The following is an 18917-nucleotide window of genomic DNA, read 5'->3' on the forward strand; positions in this document are numbered from 1 at the left end:
TGCTAATTTGATGGGCCAACCTTGTTGGCACAGGCCAGCTCGTGGCGCATCGAAGGATAGTATGACATATGTTCAATAATGAGACTATGTGTAAGACCCAATGGACTGGGTTCGGCCCACCCAACCCCTGACGCCCAAAAAAAAAAAAAAATAATAATATAAAATCGGCACATGCTCAGAAGTCTCCCGATGGAGTCTTCTACCTCCCCGAGTTGGCCAAACGGAATCCGACTCCAAATCGGATTCTGGTTGCGGCCTAGCTCTATAAGAGATCCTCCCCATCCTCCCCAGATGGAGATTTAAGCCTGAATGGAGCTCTTCGTTAGGAATTTTCTTGATTTTTCTCTCTGAATATCGGTTGCTACCGATGCTGTTGTCGCTGCCATTCACCGTCAGAAATCAAACAGGATCCCAGCTAGCCTTGATCTATCTTCTCCTCCTTCTTCCATACTCCTTAAAGCTTTGAATCCAGCCGACAATCGCCGGATTTTTGTGAAGAATCGGATGCTCTATTTTTGTGAAAATCGGCCCCTCCTTCCCTTTTTCGGCCACCAGCGTCGCCGCCACTTCATGCCAGACCTTGATTGACTGTTTTGACCACCCACCCACCCTTCTTGGCAAAGCAATGGCCATCAATGAGCAGCGAACAACCAAAAAAAAAAAATGATTCTCTTGTTCTTTTAGTTTTGGCATTGTCGGCTGCCAGTCACCATGGCTGCCGGCCACTTGTTGGTCATCCATGAATCCCTGACTTCGGGCATCACCTACAGCCATCCTCTTCCTTCCTCTTCCTTGGTTAGAGAGAGAAGCTTTTTTTTCTCCTTCTTTTCCCTCTTTTCTCCATGCTTTCTCTCTTATTCTCTCTTTTATTTCTCTCATTACAAAGTTTCTCTCTCTTAATTCATGACAAAACATGTTAATTGATCTGGGTCGACCGTGCCATTGACAACTAAACCAAGATCCCTGATTGAACTTGGACTAAGATTCTCTCTCTTCTCTATCCTTTCTCTCTATTGAACTTTCTCTCTACTTGAACTTTTTTTCTCTACTTGGACTTTCTCTCTATACTCTCTCTAGGGTAGTTGAATCCAATAGGGGCTCTTCACAGTAATTTTGAATCGACCCTGGCGAAGGATCTTGATCGAGGGTCGTCGGGCAACATATCAGCCCACACCCTATCTCCTGCCAAATACTGTTAGATTTGATCGCCGACGACCCTCGAGATGATTCGATGAATTTGACATTGATCAGACCGACTAGGATGTCGGGTACTCCTGCTTGGTTAGCCCTATGATGATATTAAAATTTAGAATTTTTATTTTTATAATATTATAATCAAATTCTCATGAGAAGTATAATTTTGGAATATTATGCTCTGAAAAGAATTTTCGAGATTAATTAGATCTATGAGTTGGATTAGATTTGCAAGGTAAGTAATGTAACATTTTTCTAAATTTATCGTCAAATTATAAACATTTTTTGAATCGAATTATTCTTGATTTATAAATTTGATACATAGTGTCATATGTCTTTTCCTAGAATATCGTGTGATTCTTCATTGAATATATTGGGCTTGATATTGATCATGTTTGATCGATTTTGATATCGCATCATTTTATTTGGGATGCTGCACATGTTTTGAGAAAAAGAGTTTTAAATCGAAATAGATTTGGACTCGCAATTGGGCTATATTAAGAATCCTGCCAATGGGGGCTAATATGTTAGCATATGATTTATTCTGAAGATTGTGTCCAAGATGATTAGTGACATATCACCAGCAGACCAGCAGTTCTGAAGGACTTTGCTGCAAGTTGATGTATAGCTCACCGCAAAAATAATAGTCGGTGTTATGAGTTATGACCCTACCACAGGAAAGATGTGGTCATAATATTTGGTTGTTGAGTTGAATTTGATGATTTAAAAGAATGAGAAAAATTGAATTTAGCGTAAGTAATTATTCACTTTTTCTAAGTTTATCATCAATCATTAAATTATTATATTCATGACATTTGAGTGGCATTATTCATGATGCATAAATTTGATACATAGTATATATTATTTTGGAATGTTATGACGATTTATGATCTTATGGATCTGATCGATTAATTTTGACACCTCATAATATTAGAACTAGAATATAAAATCTAGAACTATATGAATTTCAACCTGGCTATGTTGAGGACCCCACCAATGGAGGCTAATATATTGGCACATGATTTGTCTTGAAAGTCGTGTCCATAAAAATTTCGTCCACGAAATTTTTTTTTTTTTTGGGGGGGGGGGGGGGTGGCGAATGTAAGGCCTAGTGTATTGGGCTTGGTCCACTTGACCAGCCCAGCCTCTTTGGGCCCAAAAAAAGTAAATCGGCACGTGCATGGGAAGAGGAAGACTCTCAATAGAATCTTCTTCCTTCTCAAGTTGGTCGGATGGAATCCGTCTTCAAGTCAGATTCCAGTCATGGTCGAGCACTATAAGAGCTCCTCCCCATCCTCCCTCGCTTGAGATCTAAGCTTGAACGGAGCTCTTCGCAGGAGATTTTTTTGGTTTTTCTCTCCAAATGTCGGCTGCTACCAACGTTGTCACTGCTATTCGCCGTCGGAACCAGGCAAGGTCCCAGCTAGCCTTGATATATCTTCTCCTCCTTCTGGACTCCCTAAAGCTTTGAATTCAGTCGGCGATCGCCGGATTTTTGTGAAGAGTTGGATGATCTGTTTTTTGTGAAAACCGACGCCTCCTTCCCTTTTTCGACCACCGGCATTACCGCCTATTGATGTCAGACCTTGATCGACTGCCCTGCCTCCCACCAACTCTTCTTGGCAAAACAATAGCCGTCGATGAGCGGCCAATGGCCAAAAAAAAATGATTCCCCTATTCTGTTGGTTTTGGCGCTGTCGGCCGCTAGTCACCACCGGCCGCCTGTTGGCCGGCCATATGTTCCTAACCCCAGGCATCACCTGCAACAATCCTCTTCCTTCCTCTTTCTTGGTTAGTGAGAGAAGCTTTTTTCCCTCTTTTCTCTCTCTTCCCCATGCTTTCTCTCTTATTCTCTCTTTTATTTCTCTCATTGCAAAGTTTCTCTCTTAATTCATGGCTAGCTATGTTAATTGATCTAGGTTGATCGTGCCACTGACAACCAAACCGAGATCCCTGTATGAACTCGGACTAAAATTCTCTCTCTTCTCCATCATTTCTCTTCATTGAACTTTCTCTCTCTACTTGGACTTTCTCTCTCTACTCTCTCTAGGATAGTTGAATCCAGTAGGGACCCTTCACAGTGATCTTGAATTGACCCTGGTGAAGGGTCCTAATTTAGGATCGTCGGGCTATGTGCCAGCCCACACCCTAGCCTTTGCCAAACATTGTTAGATTTGATCGTCTTGATCTTTGTTGAATTATCTATGCCCTAATCCGAGCATGATTCGATGAATTTTACTTTGATAAAACCGACCAGGGCGTCGGGCGCTCCTGCTTGGTTAGCCGTGTTAGGGTATTGGAATTTAGCATTTTTATTTTTATAATATTATGATCAAATTCTAATGAAAAGTATAATTTTGAAAAATTATGCTCTAAGAAGAATTTTTGAGACTAATTGGATCTATGAGTTGGATTGCATTTGCAAGGTAACTAATGTAACCTTTTTTTAGATTTATCGGCAAATTATAAATAGTTTTTGAATCGAAATTATAATTTGATGCATGGTGTTATATGTCTTCTCCTAGAATATTGTGTGATTCTTGATTGAACATATTGGGTTTGATATTGATTATGTTTGATCGATTTTGATATCTCATCTTTCGATTTAGGATACTGATCATGTTATGAGAAAAAGAGTTTTGAATCGAAATAGATTTGGACTCGCAGCCGGGCTATGTTGAAAAGCCCGCCAATGGGGTCTAATATGTTAGCACATGATTTGTCTTGAAGGTTTGTCTAAGATGATTAGTGATATATCGCCAGCAAACTGGCGGTCCCGAATTGATGTACAACTCACGGAAAAAATAATTGGTGTTATGACCCTACCACAGAAAAGATATGGTAATAGTTTTCAGTTGTTGGGTTGAATTTGGTAATTTAAAAGAAATTAATTTATGAACAATATTTAGATTTTAAGAAAAAATTAATTTAGCATAAGTAATGTATCATTTTTTCAAAGTTTATCATCAATCATTATATTATTATATTCATAACATTTGAGCGGTATTATTCATGATGCATGAATTTGATGCATAGTATATATTATTTTAGAAGGTTATGACGATATTTGACTTTATTATGGATTTAGTAGATTGATATATATTATTTTCTACAAATCATTATCTATTTAATTGCTTGATTTGTCTAGCTAAAGGGTTCATTGCTTACTAGGATGTTTAGCTCATGATACGATTTCTTACTGTTTTGATAGATCAGAAGAATTAGCTTGACTCAGAGATTTATCATGAAAAAGCGATTAAAGACAAGATTATAACTTCTTTATTTAAATAGATTTTGTTTTAGAGTTAATGCAAGATTTTGAAATATTATTGATTATGTAAGTCTTTTAGTTCTATCATTTAATTAAAGTTTGAACATTATTATTTAAATTATTTCTGCTACCTAATTATGATATCATAATGTAATGCCTTACATATGGAAAAAAAATTCTCTATAAATATGTGGCGGTTACTGTAGCCCCCAGCTCACGATCTCGAGTCAGAGGCGTGACAATTTATCTTGCTTATTATTAGTTTTTGTTTAGGACAATAATTAGTACAATTTGCTAGTTCATGGCTTAAAATATCATCAGAGGTTGTCCCACATAGAAACATTTATTAGCAAATGAGGATTAACAAAGCCAATCCCAGATAATTTGGACAAGAGTAGATGGTTATGTTATGACAGCACTTCAAACTCTGGTCCCTCATCAGTTCAAACAACCCAACATCAGATTTCTTTGGGTGATCCAACAGCTATAGGGAACTTCGTTAAATGGCAAACTGGGATTACTTCTGTTCAGGGGAAACAAAATGCTCATAATGACGCATAGGCATATATGAAAGAGTGCAAGATAATTTTAAAGGAATATAACAAGTTTATTGAGCATTCTTGATATTACATACGGGAAAAAAAAAAGAAAGATATTACATATGAGGAGAAAGAATACAAAAAAGAAGGCATCTTCTTCTTTGATACCTTAACATGCGGCTTAGAGATGTATCCTTCATCGCCAGGAAAAGTCCATACTCCAACTTCAGTTTGGTTACATTAGACAATTTGGTTAACTGCCCAATTCTTCTTGGGTTAATATGTGCATTCTAATGTAAAGGGAAGTAATATCAGACATGCTGATTCACCTTGGCAACTTTGCTCATCGACCATATTCTCGACAAAAAAATAGGTTCCAGACAGATAACAGCCAGCAGATAGAAAGTTAGGCCCATGAACTATGTACTTAATGGAATGGTGATCTGAAAACAAGTCTCTCTCTCTCTCTCTCTCTCTCTCTGTGAAACTCCATGAATGAAATGGAAATCCCTCAAGTAAAATGAATAATGATTTGACAACAGGGAGATTCACAAAAAATCATCATCAGATGTATCAGAAGCAACACAAATCCTTTTAAGGGATGATTGACCACCCCAAGAAGTGTTGGGTTGCTTCAGTGCAGGCATACTATTTGGTGGTACCCTCATCAACTTAGCAGGTCTCTTCAAAAAGAGTGTGCTTAACATAGGACTATTCCTGTCACAGTTTTCATTAGATGTTGAAGGTTGCGATCTAAGTTGCTGAGACGAGCATAGGGCTTTCTCATCTTTTTGCTTGGAGTCTTTTGGTTCATTCAACTGTTGAGTGGTTGGTTTTACTGCCGAATCAACTGGTACAAGTTTCCCATCAACTTGATTTGTGAAAACAAAAGTGATCTACAGTGAAGCAAAAATGTCATTGTCAACAATTGATTAATCATCCCTGGTGCATGTAACCATTTAATCAAGGACTTGCAGTATACAACGAAGAAGTCATTTTGGAGCACAAAACCTACATTTTGGTGAAGCTTCTGAGATCCACAAAAGGGAAACCCAGGAGCTATAAAGCAGACATAAAGTGATTTTCTCATATTGATGATGGTTCCTACGGCAGTGGATGTATATATCAGAAGGTGATGCAAGTTCTACCGAAAAATTATTACCGAACATTATACATATAACTTGGTATCATACCTCATCACCAGCTGAAGATTGAAGAATTGCATCGGGCACTGTCATTGGGTCACAATGATGACCCCAACTTCCAAGATCCTCTTCAGATGGGGCACCAAGCTGTACCATGAGAAAAAAACATATAAGAAATAATTGTAGCAAAAACATAGATTAGACCATACGCTAAAGAGGATTGCAGCATATTCCTACCTGTTTCTCCGAGCCTTTTAATTTGTGCAGGCATCCAGCAATTTCAGCAAATCTGCCAATATCATCAACCACTTGATTGGCTTGATAGCCTTCCTCAGTTGAATATTTATCATCATTAGGCTCTATCTCATTACCATCGGTATCCACTGACATTAGATTATCTGTTTTGCAACGGGTGCAATTCATGCTTTCATGAATCTCGGACCTATGAAAGTCCCAATGTCATGAGATTGGTATAAGTATTAAAAATTTATGAATTCAGTTGCTGAATTGTCAGTGACACAAAGGTCTATGGATCATTGGATACACTTGTATATGGTATAAGAGATTTGTAGGGCTGGTTCAACAAGGGCAGCACAATGTGCTTAATAGACAAAGCTTGCCCCTTCATCCCACCCCGTACCCCTTCCCCCCCTCACACGTGCACATGTGCATGAGCAGTTATAGAGAGAGCGAGAGAGAGCCTATCAATTAACACATATAAAGTAGAAACCATAGCCAAATAAAAATAGTAAGACAAAAAACCATGATAACATGTGCAACAATAGTACTGCAACATGTTGAGTTATCAGTTTCACAGTCGCAGCAACTAGAAGTTTAAATAACACTTAACTATAACATTTATAACTCAAAAATTTTCATCTCTTCCTGTTTTTTAACATGGCAGTTCTCCTTAAACCTCCCAGGCATTAACATGTAAAAAAATCAAACCTGAACTGGTTTCCCAATTAACAATTATATTCCGAAAATAAAAAGAAAATGCATATCATGCCATTAGAATAAGCTGAACGAATCAACAATGAAAAATAGGAATTACCTGACATTTTCATGAAAAGTGAATAGATCACGCAAGTTTTCTGTTGAAAGAAAATTACCCTGAAAGAAGAGATACATAATAAATATGGCATCGACGGAAGGGGAAAAAAAAAGCAAGACATATACATCAAGTTCTCATACTTGTTGCATCTGATTATCTATTTGTCCCTGCTGAATAACTTTTTGAAGGCCCTCTTTTGACATTTGACGCTGGTACACCTACAAAATATTCTTGTATCAGACAAAAAATGGAAAATCTGCTCATATTGAGCAATTCTTTATACAATTAAAGCAATATAGAATGGTGAACTAGTTATGCATAAAAGTTCCTATAAATTTATAAATCTAGGGTTAAAGACCTTTTCTTCAATGGTTCCAGTGCTTAAGAACCTATATATGTACACTCGCTTCTTCTGACCATCCCTCCAGACTCTTGCTGCAGCCTTTTTATATCAAAGACATACAAGAAAGTAAAAGATATGAAGAACTTTTCGCAAGACATAAAGTATCGTGTCCGTTAAGATAGATCATTACCTGCTTGTCATTGGCAGGGTTCCAGTCAGGATCAAAGAGGACCAAGCGATTTCCACCAATCAGATTAAGTCCACAACCACCAGCCTTGCTACTTAGGAGAAATACAAATTCATCCTGCAATATCATATCCATTTGTTCAGCAAAATTTCTGCAATGCATCATTCTTAGACGAAAGAGAAGAATGTACACACTTTAGATGGATCATTGAAACGGTTGACCAACTTTTGCCTTTTATTGATCGATGTAGTCCCATCAAGCCTCAGATATGGATACCTTCTTTCCCGGCACAATTGAGCAAAAAGATCCAATGTCTGTTAGAATTAAACAATAATAAAGATCAATGAAGGATACAAAAGCCAGAACAGTAGAGCACTTCTAGCAATACAGACAAGCACATGCACATGAACACAACAATTCTTTAGGAAAATTAAACAAGAAAACCTGAAATTATATGGCACAATGCACATGTAGTAGCAAAAAATTGGTGCATGCTATATGGATCAACAAAATCATTTATGCCTGTATGAATTACATAGGGTGATGGCGGCAACGATTTTGGAAAATCTAAGAATCTCTAGACTTGATCGAGGAAAAAAGTTTCTCATGGATAGTAAAATAACAAAGCAGATCTTGTCAGCATGGATTTGAACTAAAATTTACATTTTTAAAACTAGCTAATCTGAGTGAAAATTCTGGTTAGCCGGATTGATCAACCAAAAACCTGTTCAAAAGTCTTTATTGAACAAAAATCATCCATCAGGTCTCGATTGCCCATGTTTTTCATGGATTGGAAAATTGGACTTGTCCTTTGGATTAGTGTATTTGTTTTGTTTTGATACTTGTGCTCGTAATTCGTATCACATGAATAAAACGCCATTTATCAATTAATATTGTATTATCTTATTGGATTATGCTTAATTATATTTCCTCAAACTAAACTGTTATTTTATGAATGGCCCTCATTCAATTCTTCTTATTAAATTGTCATTTTGATTTCTCATACAAAAAACTTGAAAGACCACACGAAACAATTACATACTCAAATTTTCAAAGAGAGTTTTCCTAATGTAATGGAAAATGTTAAGTGGGTGCTTGGACTTATGTTTGCCACATTTTAAGAAGGCTACTATGTTTTGTTTGGCTGGTGGCCCTTTGCTCCAGTCTATATGAGATAAGTCAAAAGATTTCAAAATTGGTTGACAGAATAGAGAGATTCAAATATTGTTACAACCCCCACACCCTCCCCCCCCCTCCCCCCCCCCCCCCCCAAAAAAAAAAAAAGGGAAAAAAAAAGAGATTCAAATGAGTGCAAACTGCAATAAAGAAATGATATGCAGATGAGGATCCAAAAATGTCCTGAAAATTTTGGAAAGAAATAATATGTATAAAAAAGCCACTTTTACGGAGTTGGTTGAAAGAAGACTGATTAGTTCAGGCAATGAGGCTGAGCATTGAGATTGTGCATAAATGGGGCATTACCCGACCAACTTACTCCTTGGAAACTTGAGAAAAATTTACAGAGCAATAGCAAACCTGCAATGCTGCTTTGCTCAAAATGCTGGACACCACAAGGGCCAACAACATAAGACAGGAATAGCATAAATACCAATGCTGAGATGGACATGTACTAAAAATTAGAAAAATAAATGAGGACACAAGATGTGAGACATGGGGCTGAAGTCGGCAGCCCTCGCCGACTTCAGCCCCGATTCAATTAGGGGAGGAGCCGGAACAGAGGATCGCGTTGGCGATCCCCTCCGGCTCCTTCGGGGGAACAAACAGGGCAAGGACGCCGCGGGTATTCCGCGGCGCCCCCCCCCAGCCAATCCGCGGCCAATTCACGGCCGCGGATCTCGCCCGATCACCGCGATTTTCGCGGCGGAGGGCCATTACGGAGGGGACGATAAAAACCCCACCCTTTCTTGCCCTAGAGCACCACCGAGCCCTCTCTTCTCCATCTCCTCCCTCGGTTCCCTCTTCCCAAGCCGCCGGCGGGCCGCCTTGGCCAACCACCACCACCACCCGAGCCTCCCCTGTTTCGAGACCTTCTTCCTCTTCGGAAAGCACCGCCGCCACCGCCGCTTGACCACCGAATCGAGCACCGGCGGCCGAAATCTTCCTCCCACTGCCTCTGCCACCGTCGGTAAGCCCTCTCTTGCCATGATTCCATGCCAAATAGCATATTTTTTTCCCTTTGCATCGGCCCACACCGAGACCCTTCTCGGTTCTTCCTCGACGACGGTCGCCGCAGCAATCTGCCGCCGGCCATGACCGCCCTACCGACAGTCGCGCCCCCACGAGCCGCCGGCCGGACCACCGTCCGGCCACCTAGACCGACCACCCTGCCGCCCCCCTTCCTTCCCTGTTTTCCCATCACCTCTGTCCATGGGGAGATCGGGAAGGAGGAAGGCCCACTGTGGGCCATGAACACTGTGATGGGCCGTTGGGCCCTGTCCACTGCAGGCCCAACTTGGGCCCAGTCCACTGCAGACCCAACTTGGGCCCAGTCCAGTTCGGTTGGGCCCAGTTGGACAGTACCCTTGTGGGCCCAACTTGGGTCCAGTTCAGATCCGAACCCGAACCTGAAACCCGGAACCCGAAACCCGAACCCGTTTAGCCAATAAATGGAATTTTGCAGATAAGCCCTTGACAGTATATTATTATTTCACAAAAAAGATCTTCTGTATTTTATATTTGATCCCTATAGAAAAGACTTATTACGTAAAGGTCCCCAACAATATTTATTTAGTCCCCTCACTCAAGTTTTATTATAGAACAGTACCCTGTAATTAAGTATTAGTCCCTGCAATAAATTTTATTGTATACAGGTACAATTAGAAGCCAACATTGGGGGCCCTAGTTAGCTGAGTCTATGTGGGCCCATTGGGCCGTATTCGATATGGGCCCTATAGGGCCATGCCCATTATGGGCCAATTCTAGGCCCTGTTGGGCTGTGTCCAATAGAATTATTTCTGAATTTTGCTTAGTTCTGAAATTAATAAGGAATTAATTAAATTTAAACAGGTGAACCTGGTCCGTCTACCTGAAGTAGGAATCAAGCGAGAAGAGGTAAGTAACTTAATACTTCAAGTGTAATTTCCAAATTATTTGATAAATAGATTAAATTTTGATGAATGTTTTGTATTCTGTAAAATGGGTCAAGCATGTTAAATTTTATTTGAAAATTATGTTGTATGCTCTGAAATCTGTAAACTATGATTGGAAAATTTATGAAATCTGTCTTTATATATATGTATTCTCAGCATGGCTATGATCTGTTCTGTTCTGTTCTGGCCCCGCCAATGGGATTATACGTTGGACCTGTCGACTTGTAATCTGTGAGGAACCGGTTTCGACACCGCGCCACCGGTGATTAGAATAGTGGTTTCTGTACACCGTTTCCACCGGTGACTAACAATAGTGGTTTCTGGCACTCTGTGCAACCCATGCCACTGGGTTACGTGGCCGTAGCCTATCATGTTGAGATTCTGGTATCAGAGTTTTTGGAAAAATGATAATAATTTTTGAAAATAGTAAAACGATGTTATTTATGATTTATTCCAGACATTATCCTGTATTTTGATCTGATATGCTCTGACCCACTTTGGGGTATTTTGTTGCTTACTGGCTAGTGTAGCTCATTATTTTATTTTCTCTGTTTTTCAAATCCAGAAGCTTGATCGCATGGGATTGGGGAGTGCGTTTAGATTTTTCGATGATTTTTCAGTTATTGGCATTTTAGTTAGTTTAGTTTGGACATTTGAATTATGTTGGCATAGGTTATTTTGAAATTTTGTAAGACCGCTTTTGGACAATTTAAATAATTATGTCATCTTTGAATAGATGTATCTGCTTTGATATGATCTGCTGCCTTGCGCGCGCCGTGCGGCCCGCCCGTGCGGGCGTGCGGCATCTGCCGCGCCTCGGGCTCGAGGCGTGACAGATTTGGTGTATCAAAGCCAGGTTTCAGATTCCTAGGGATTGTGTTTGAAATAGTCGGATGGAGCTTAAGTTTTAGGATCTTTAGGATTCGTCGGAAAGTTGAGAGATGGGTAGGAACCAGATAAGGGGATAATGTTCATTTGTTTTGTTAATTATTATGTATTATTCTGTTTGGATAAATTTATAACATTTAAAATATTTTCACTGAATCAGAATGCCGCCTCGCCGTGTCCGTAGCTTGAATCGGATGGTTGGGCGCTCTCGGGGAAGAGCCCCCACTAACCAAGCGGGCGAGGCATCGCATAACTCAGGGCCCCAGAGTCAATCAACTCCAGAAGCTGCTGCCGGAAATCAAACTCGGGTGCTCGAACTGATCGAGGAGGTCGTCGGGTTAGTACGCCAACAGAGGCAACAACCTCAGCAACCAATCCAGCAGGATGTTGCTCCCCCTGAGCAAAGAAGAAGCATAGCAGAATTCAAGAGAATGGCACCTTCGGCTTTTAAAGGCACTACTAGTCCTCAAGAGGCCGAAACCTGGATAGATGAAATGGAGAAGCCTTCAGGGCAATGGAGTGCACCGATGAAGAGAAGATCAGATTTGCCACCTATATGCTTCAAGACCGAGCTCATCATTGGTGGATGTCTGTGGAGCGCACATTGGCACCCGAGCAGAAAGCACTTACCTGGCAAAGATCCGCACAACATTCTACTCCAAGTATTTTTCCTCCAGTCGCCTGAGGGAGCTAGAGAGGGAAATTTCTCAATCTGAATCAAGAAACTATGACTGTGGATGAGTATGAGGCAGAGTTTGACAGGCTATCTCGGTTTGCTCCCACCCTCATCATGGATGCAGAGTCCCGGATGAGGAGATTTGAAGAAGGATTGAAGCCTCACTTACGTCGGAGTTTGACCGCAATACACTCGACGAACTATGATGATCTGGTAGACAGGGCTAAGAATCTGAAAATTATCTGGAAAGAAATATATAATGACAAAGATAAGAAACAAAAGAAGAGAAGCAGAGATTATGATGCTCGCAGTGGACAGAATTCTAGCAAGACTGCAAAATCACATAAACCAATCTTGGCAATCAGGGAAGCAAGGATCTTATGGAAAAACTATTCAGCAAGAGAAGCAAAAGTGTGATGCTTGTGGTGGTATGCATAAGACTGAACACTGTAGACGATTATCCGGTGCCTGTTTCCGATGCGGCCAGCAGGGTCATAGATAGCTGAGTGTCCTCAACAGGACCTTCGATCAGTTCAGAGGCCTCAAAACTACAAGAACCCAGCAAGTGCAACCTCCTCCTGCTTTGGCTCAGTCAGCTCAGCCTTCTTCTCCTAAGCAGCAGAAAGGGGGAGACCACGCACACAAGGACGTTATTTATGCATTGACTCAGCAGGATGCTCAGGCATCCACACTGTTGGGGTGTCAGGTACATTGCCAGTGGCTTCTGTTTATGCTCATACATTATTTGATTCTGGCGCTACGCATTCCTTTGTTTCATCATCTACATTTGTGCAAAAACTATGACCGTGCCCTTGTGTGGCACTAGAGCATGCATTTGGCATGTTACAACTCCTCCGGGAAAGCGGGATGCATTAGTAATCAGGTCTGCAAGAGCTTGTACCAGTTGCAGATAGTAGGTAGAGACTTGCCTGCTGACTTGATAGTTATATGATATGGCATGACTTTGGACATAATTCCTCGTATGGACTGGTTAGCCGATCAATATTTGCCACCATTTAACTGCCCATGAAAAACGGGTAAAACTTCCGGATTCCAGGCAGACCACTGAATTCAGCTTCATGGGCAGCTGGTGCATAACACCTCCCCCAGATTGTTTTTCCAGCTATGCAAATCAAACGACTACTTAGAAGGGGAGTGTGGCATATATTTGCCACAGTGGTTGACACTAGAAGTCCAGTGATCAAAAAATTGGAAGATATTTCAGTAGTAAACTGAATACTGCTGATGTCTTTCCCGAAGACCCCCTGCTTGCATCCCCACCCCAGATAGAGAATTGAATTTGCAATTGATTTGATTCCTGGTACCACACCAATCTCTAAGACCCCCTATAGAATGGCTCCAGCTGAAATGAAGAATTAAAGGAGCAATTGCAGGATCTTCTTGATAAGGGTTTCATCAGACCTAGTGTTTCACCTTGGGGAGCTCCAGTCTTATTTGTAAAGAAGAAGGATGGTAGTATGAGATTATGTATTGATTATCGAGAGATAAATAAAGCAATAATAAGAACAAGTATCCTCTACCAAGAATTGATGACTTATTTGATCAGTTAAAGGGTGCTCAGATATTCTCTAAAATTGATCTTCGTTCTGGGTACCATCAATTAAAGATAAGGGCTGAAGATGTGCCTAAAAACTGCTTTTCGTACTCGTTATGGGCACTATGAATTTTTGGTCATGCCTTTTGGACTGACAATGCCCCTGCAGCTTTTATGGATCTGATGAACAGGGTGTTCAGACCCTTTCTGGACAAATTTGTAGTAGTCTTTATTGATGATATCTTGATCTATTCTAGGAGCCAGGCCGAGCACGAGCAACATTTGAGGTTAGTACTGGAAACCCTAAGACAAGAGCAGTTGTATGGTAAGTTAAAGAAAAGTGAATTCTAGCTAGACAGTGTGATGTTCCTAGGGCATTGAATATCTAAAGAGGGTATCTATGTGGATCCAAAGAAGATCGAGGCAGTGGTCAACTGGAGCAGACCCAACAGTGTTACTGAGATTCGCAGCTTCTTGGGCCTAGCAGGATATTATAGATGATTTGTTGAGGATTTTCCTCTATTGCTGCATCTTTGACTCGACTAACTCGTAAAGGAGTTAAGTTTGAGTGGTCAGATAAATGTGAACAGAGCTTCCAGGAGCTTAAGCAACGTTTGGTGTCCGCTCCCATCCTTACCCTCCCCTCTAGTGGCGAAGGTTATTACCATCTACAGTGATGCCTCAAAGAAAGGATTGGGTTGTGTGCTGATGCAGAATGATAAGGTTATGCATATGCTTCCCGACAATTAAAGTCATATGAGGAGAACTACCCCGTTCATGATCTGGAACTTGCTGCGTTGTGTTTGCATTAAAAATTTGGAGACATTATTTATATGGTGAATCTTGTAAGGTGTACACTGATCACAAAGTTTGAAATACCTTTTTACCCAGAAGGAACTAAACATGAAGACAGAGAAGATGGTTAGAGTTACTGAAGGATTATGATTTGTCTATTCATTACCATCCGGGGAAAGCTAATGTCGGTAGCAGATGCCACTGAGCAGAAAATCCACTGGTAGTATTGCTGCCTTACCTCTTGTCACGCCCCGGACCCGGATCCGTGACACGGCCGTGCTATTGCCGACTATCGCCCACAGTAGCACGCAGCCTCATACAGGGGTAGCAGGTAGCCAAAAGGATTCATCCTTATATATATATTAAAAGTTTTGCAGTACAACCTTCAACTGGTTGAAACCAAAAATACAGAACTTCTATACTATTCAAATGTACAAAAGTATATAAGCTTCTTCCAAAAATACGAAGCTCTGTAACAAAATAAAAAACATATCTGATGGCGATCACTGATGAGGATCTGAAAGAAAACGGAACATAAACAGATGTGAGCTACACGGCTCAGTAAGTAATCCTGCATAATCCTATCGGATCAACCAGTATGCTAAACATGTAAATCAGGGTTTGAGAATCTGACATGCACGTTTATCTAATAATCATCCTGGCATAACATGTAAGCAATTTAAACAAAGCAGTAGTGCAAATCACAAAATTTTCATAATATATGCATATGAAACCGTGCCCCCCGGCATGCCGTGGTCCTTTTTCTCTCGGATGCTACTGCGAAGTCAGACTCGACCACTGGCGGGGCCAGCTCAGTTACTATTCAGCCACTGGCGGGGCAGGCTCAGTTACTATTCAGCCACTGGCGGGGCAGGCCCAATTCCAACTCAGCCACTGGCAGCTCAGTCATTCTCAGTAGCATCTTGAGCCCATTATAGTGCCTCTTGGCTAGATAGTATTTCATTATACTAACTTGCATGCATGATTAAAATATCAGCATCCTCATGTTGCATACATAGCCATAGCTTCTGGGATCATGCAAGTTACTTATGCATTGTAACATATCATGCATGAAACATATATACTTAAAATAAATGCTTAGGAAAACATTAATAACATGACATGATCCATAACCGGATTAGGACAGGTTACTTACCTCAATTCGCTTTCCAAATTCTCAAGTCCAGGTGACAAATCCTTAATCACCTAAAACAACACCATAGGGATCACATTATTCCCCATTTATTTATTATAAAATTTCTTAGTTCATCATACTATGAACTTACTTGCTTGGATCCCATCCAAGATCTAGCCCAAGTCCAATTTACCCAATTTAGAGCCTTTGGGGCTCGATTTTTAAACTTAGCCTAGTCTAATTGGGCTTGGGTTAGTCAAATTTGGCTAACCCATTTCATTTTTATTTTTTTTTCCTTTTTCTTTCCTTTCCTTTTTCCTTCTTTTCTTCTCCTTTCTTTCTCTTTTCTTTTTCTTCTTTTCTTCTCCTTTCTTTCTCTTTCTTTTTCTTCTTTCTTCTCCTTCCCGAAGCTTCTCTTTTCTTTTTTCTTCTTTTCTTCTCTTTCCCGAAGTTCTCCCGACTCCTCTCTTCCTTCCGCCGCGAAGAGAGGAGGGTGAGCTCGGGAGGGGTTGAGCCCGGACGGCCGGCTCCCGCGACCGGCTCCGCGGCCGTCACCCGCGGCCGAAGCCCGCCGACGCCCTCGGCCGCGCTCGCGGCCGACGCTCGACGCCCGCATCCCCGGCCGGCCTGCGGCCGAGGCTCGTGCCGGCGGCGCTCGCAGCCGAAGCCGGTGGCCGCCGCACGTGACAATAACTGGTGAGTCCCTGTTCCCTCTCTCTTTTTTTTTCTTTTTTTTTTTTAATTTCCCTTCTCCTTTTTTTTTTGTGTGTGTGTGGGAGCCGCGCCGCCACCTCTTCGCCGGTGGAGAGCGGGGGCTCGGCGGAGGCTGGCGGCCTCGGGGCCGCGCCGGTCGCCCGGTACGGCCAGACCCGGCGACCCCTTGGCTGCCCCTCTGCCCGAGGGCGGCCTTGGCCGGGTCGGTCATCCGCAGGCCGAGTCCGGTTGGGCTCGGCCCGGGTGCGTTGGGCTCGGCCCGGGTGGCGTTCTCAGCCGGCCCGCGGCCTGTAGGTCCGGCCTGCAGTCCTCCTCCTGTCTCTCTCTCCCATGCCGGTCTCCTCCTCACTGTGCCGGTCTCCTCCCCTCTGTTTCATCAGTGAAACAGAGGGGAGAATACCCCACAGAGGGGTACCTCCACCCTGTCTTTGCCCAGAGACCTATTTACAGAGCCTTACCTTTTGTGGTCGGTTGAAGCTGTGGGGGATCACCTCGGTTCACAGTCCCTCCTTCCTCTCCTGGGCTGCAGGGTCCCTTCCGCCTCCAGCTCCAAGGCTTGGCTCTCTGGCGCAGTAGATCCAGAGGGTTAGAGGTTTAGGGAGGGTACATTCAATTCGGGGTTAGCAAATCTTAGGGGTTTTAAATACAGGGCTTATGACTTGACCCCAAAGGAGAGGTGGCGTTCTCTCCTTCCTCACTTCTCCGGGAGCCACCAGCTGCCCCTCCTCCTCAGGCCAGCTCACAGCTCCGTTGCCCGAGGGGGAGGAGGTGGCGGGCTCCTATTTTGCATGCCGGTGGGGGTTTCTCCGTTAGCCATCTGGTGGTCTTGTCTTTTCAGCCCTCAGGCGGGAGATCATGGCCATCTTGGGCCAGCTAACCCCTCCCTGGCCCAATACTATTCAACTGGGCCCTACAGTATTGGGCCCGGTCTGTATTGGGCCCGGACATTACACCTCTCAGAGGAAAATTCTGGAAGATCTGAGGAGAGCAGAAATTGAGGTATGTTGGCATGACCCTGATGCACAATTGGCAAACTTATGTGTCCAACCTACCTTGATAGAGAGGATCAGGATTGCTCAAGCAGATGACCTCAGTTGCAAAAGCTTAGAAGTGATATTGAATCAGGTTCTCAATCAGAATTCAGACTTCATGAGGATGGATCATTGAGATACAGGAATAGAATGTGTATTCCAAATGACTCCAATTTAAAGAATGAAATTATGAAGGAAGCTCATAATACTGGATATACAGTGCATCCTGGGGGTACTAAGATGTATAAGAATTTGAAAGGTACATTTGGTGGAATAATATGAGAGAGAAATTGCACAATTTGTGGCTCGGTGTTTGACATGTCAGCAAGTTAAAGCAGAGCATCAAAGACCGGCAGGGTTGTTGCAGCCCCTACCACTTCCTGAATGGAAGTGGGAACACATCACCATGGACTTCGTCTCCGGGTTGCCTCGCACTCCTAAAGGTTATGATGCTATATGGGTGATTGTGGACAGATTGACAAGTCGGCACACTTTTGGCATTCAAAGTAGGAATGACCTTGGAAAAGTTTGCAGAGCTCTACATTGAACAAATAGTGAGGTTGCATGGAGTACCCATATCCATGTTTCCGATAGGGACTCGCGGTTGGTATCTCACTTTTGGAGTAGTTTGCATAAAGCCTTGGGGACCACTCTGAGCTTCAGCACAGCTTTCCACCCTCAGACTGATGGCCAATCAGAAGAACCATTCAGACCTTGGAAGATATGCTAAGAGCTTGTGTAATGGATATGAAAGGTTCTTGGGACCGTCACTTGCCTTTGGTTGAGTTTGCATATAATAACAGTTACCAGGCAAGTATTCAAATGACACCTTATGAGGCTCTATATGGAAGAAAGTGTAGATTACCTATCTGTTGGGATGATGTTGGTAAAAGAAAAATTATGGCCCCGAGATTGTGCAACAAACAGTAGAGAAGATCCAGCTGATCAGGGAACGCCTCCCGGATAGCTCAGAGCAGACAGAAAAGTTATGCAGATAAGAAGAAGGGAATTGGAATTTCAGGTCGGAGATCATGTGTTCTGAAAGTGTCTCCTACTAAAGGGGTGATGCGATTTCGAATACGCGGAAAACTCAGTCCACGCTATGTGGGCCCCTTTGAGATTCTGGAAAGAGTAGGAGCTGTGGCTTACAATTGGCACTTCCACCTTCACTGTCTGGAGTTCACAATGTTTTTCATGTTTCTATGTTATGAAAGTATATCCAAATACGAGCCATGTGGTAGAAGTGGCCCCTTTGCAGCTTAGGAAGATTTGACATATCC

General features: G+C 42.2%; 1 protein-coding gene across 1 annotated transcript in view; it reads right to left on the reverse strand.

Annotated features, from left to right (window-relative positions):
• Positions 1-5051: 5051 nt before the first annotated feature.
• Positions 5052-18917, reverse strand: part of LOC103696096 (DNA repair and recombination protein RAD54) — a 61562-nt gene continuing 47696 nt past the window's right edge. Inside the window, 8 exon segments of the mRNA XM_039121193.1 lie at positions 5052-5900; positions 6198-6296; positions 6387-6591; positions 7204-7262; positions 7344-7421; positions 7562-7645; positions 7737-7850; positions 7928-8047. Of these exon segments, the coding sequence (XP_038977121.1) occupies positions 5553-5900; positions 6198-6296; positions 6387-6591; positions 7204-7262; positions 7344-7421; positions 7562-7645; positions 7737-7850; positions 7928-8047 (1107 nt within the window). The 3' untranslated portion in view covers positions 5052-5552.

The sequence above is a fragment of the Phoenix dactylifera genome, unplaced genomic scaffold, assembly GCF_009389715.1.
Source record: "Phoenix dactylifera cultivar Barhee BC4 unplaced genomic scaffold, palm_55x_up_171113_PBpolish2nd_filt_p 001009F, whole genome shotgun sequence".
Lineage (NCBI taxonomy): Eukaryota > Viridiplantae > Streptophyta > Magnoliopsida > Arecales > Arecaceae > Phoenix > Phoenix dactylifera.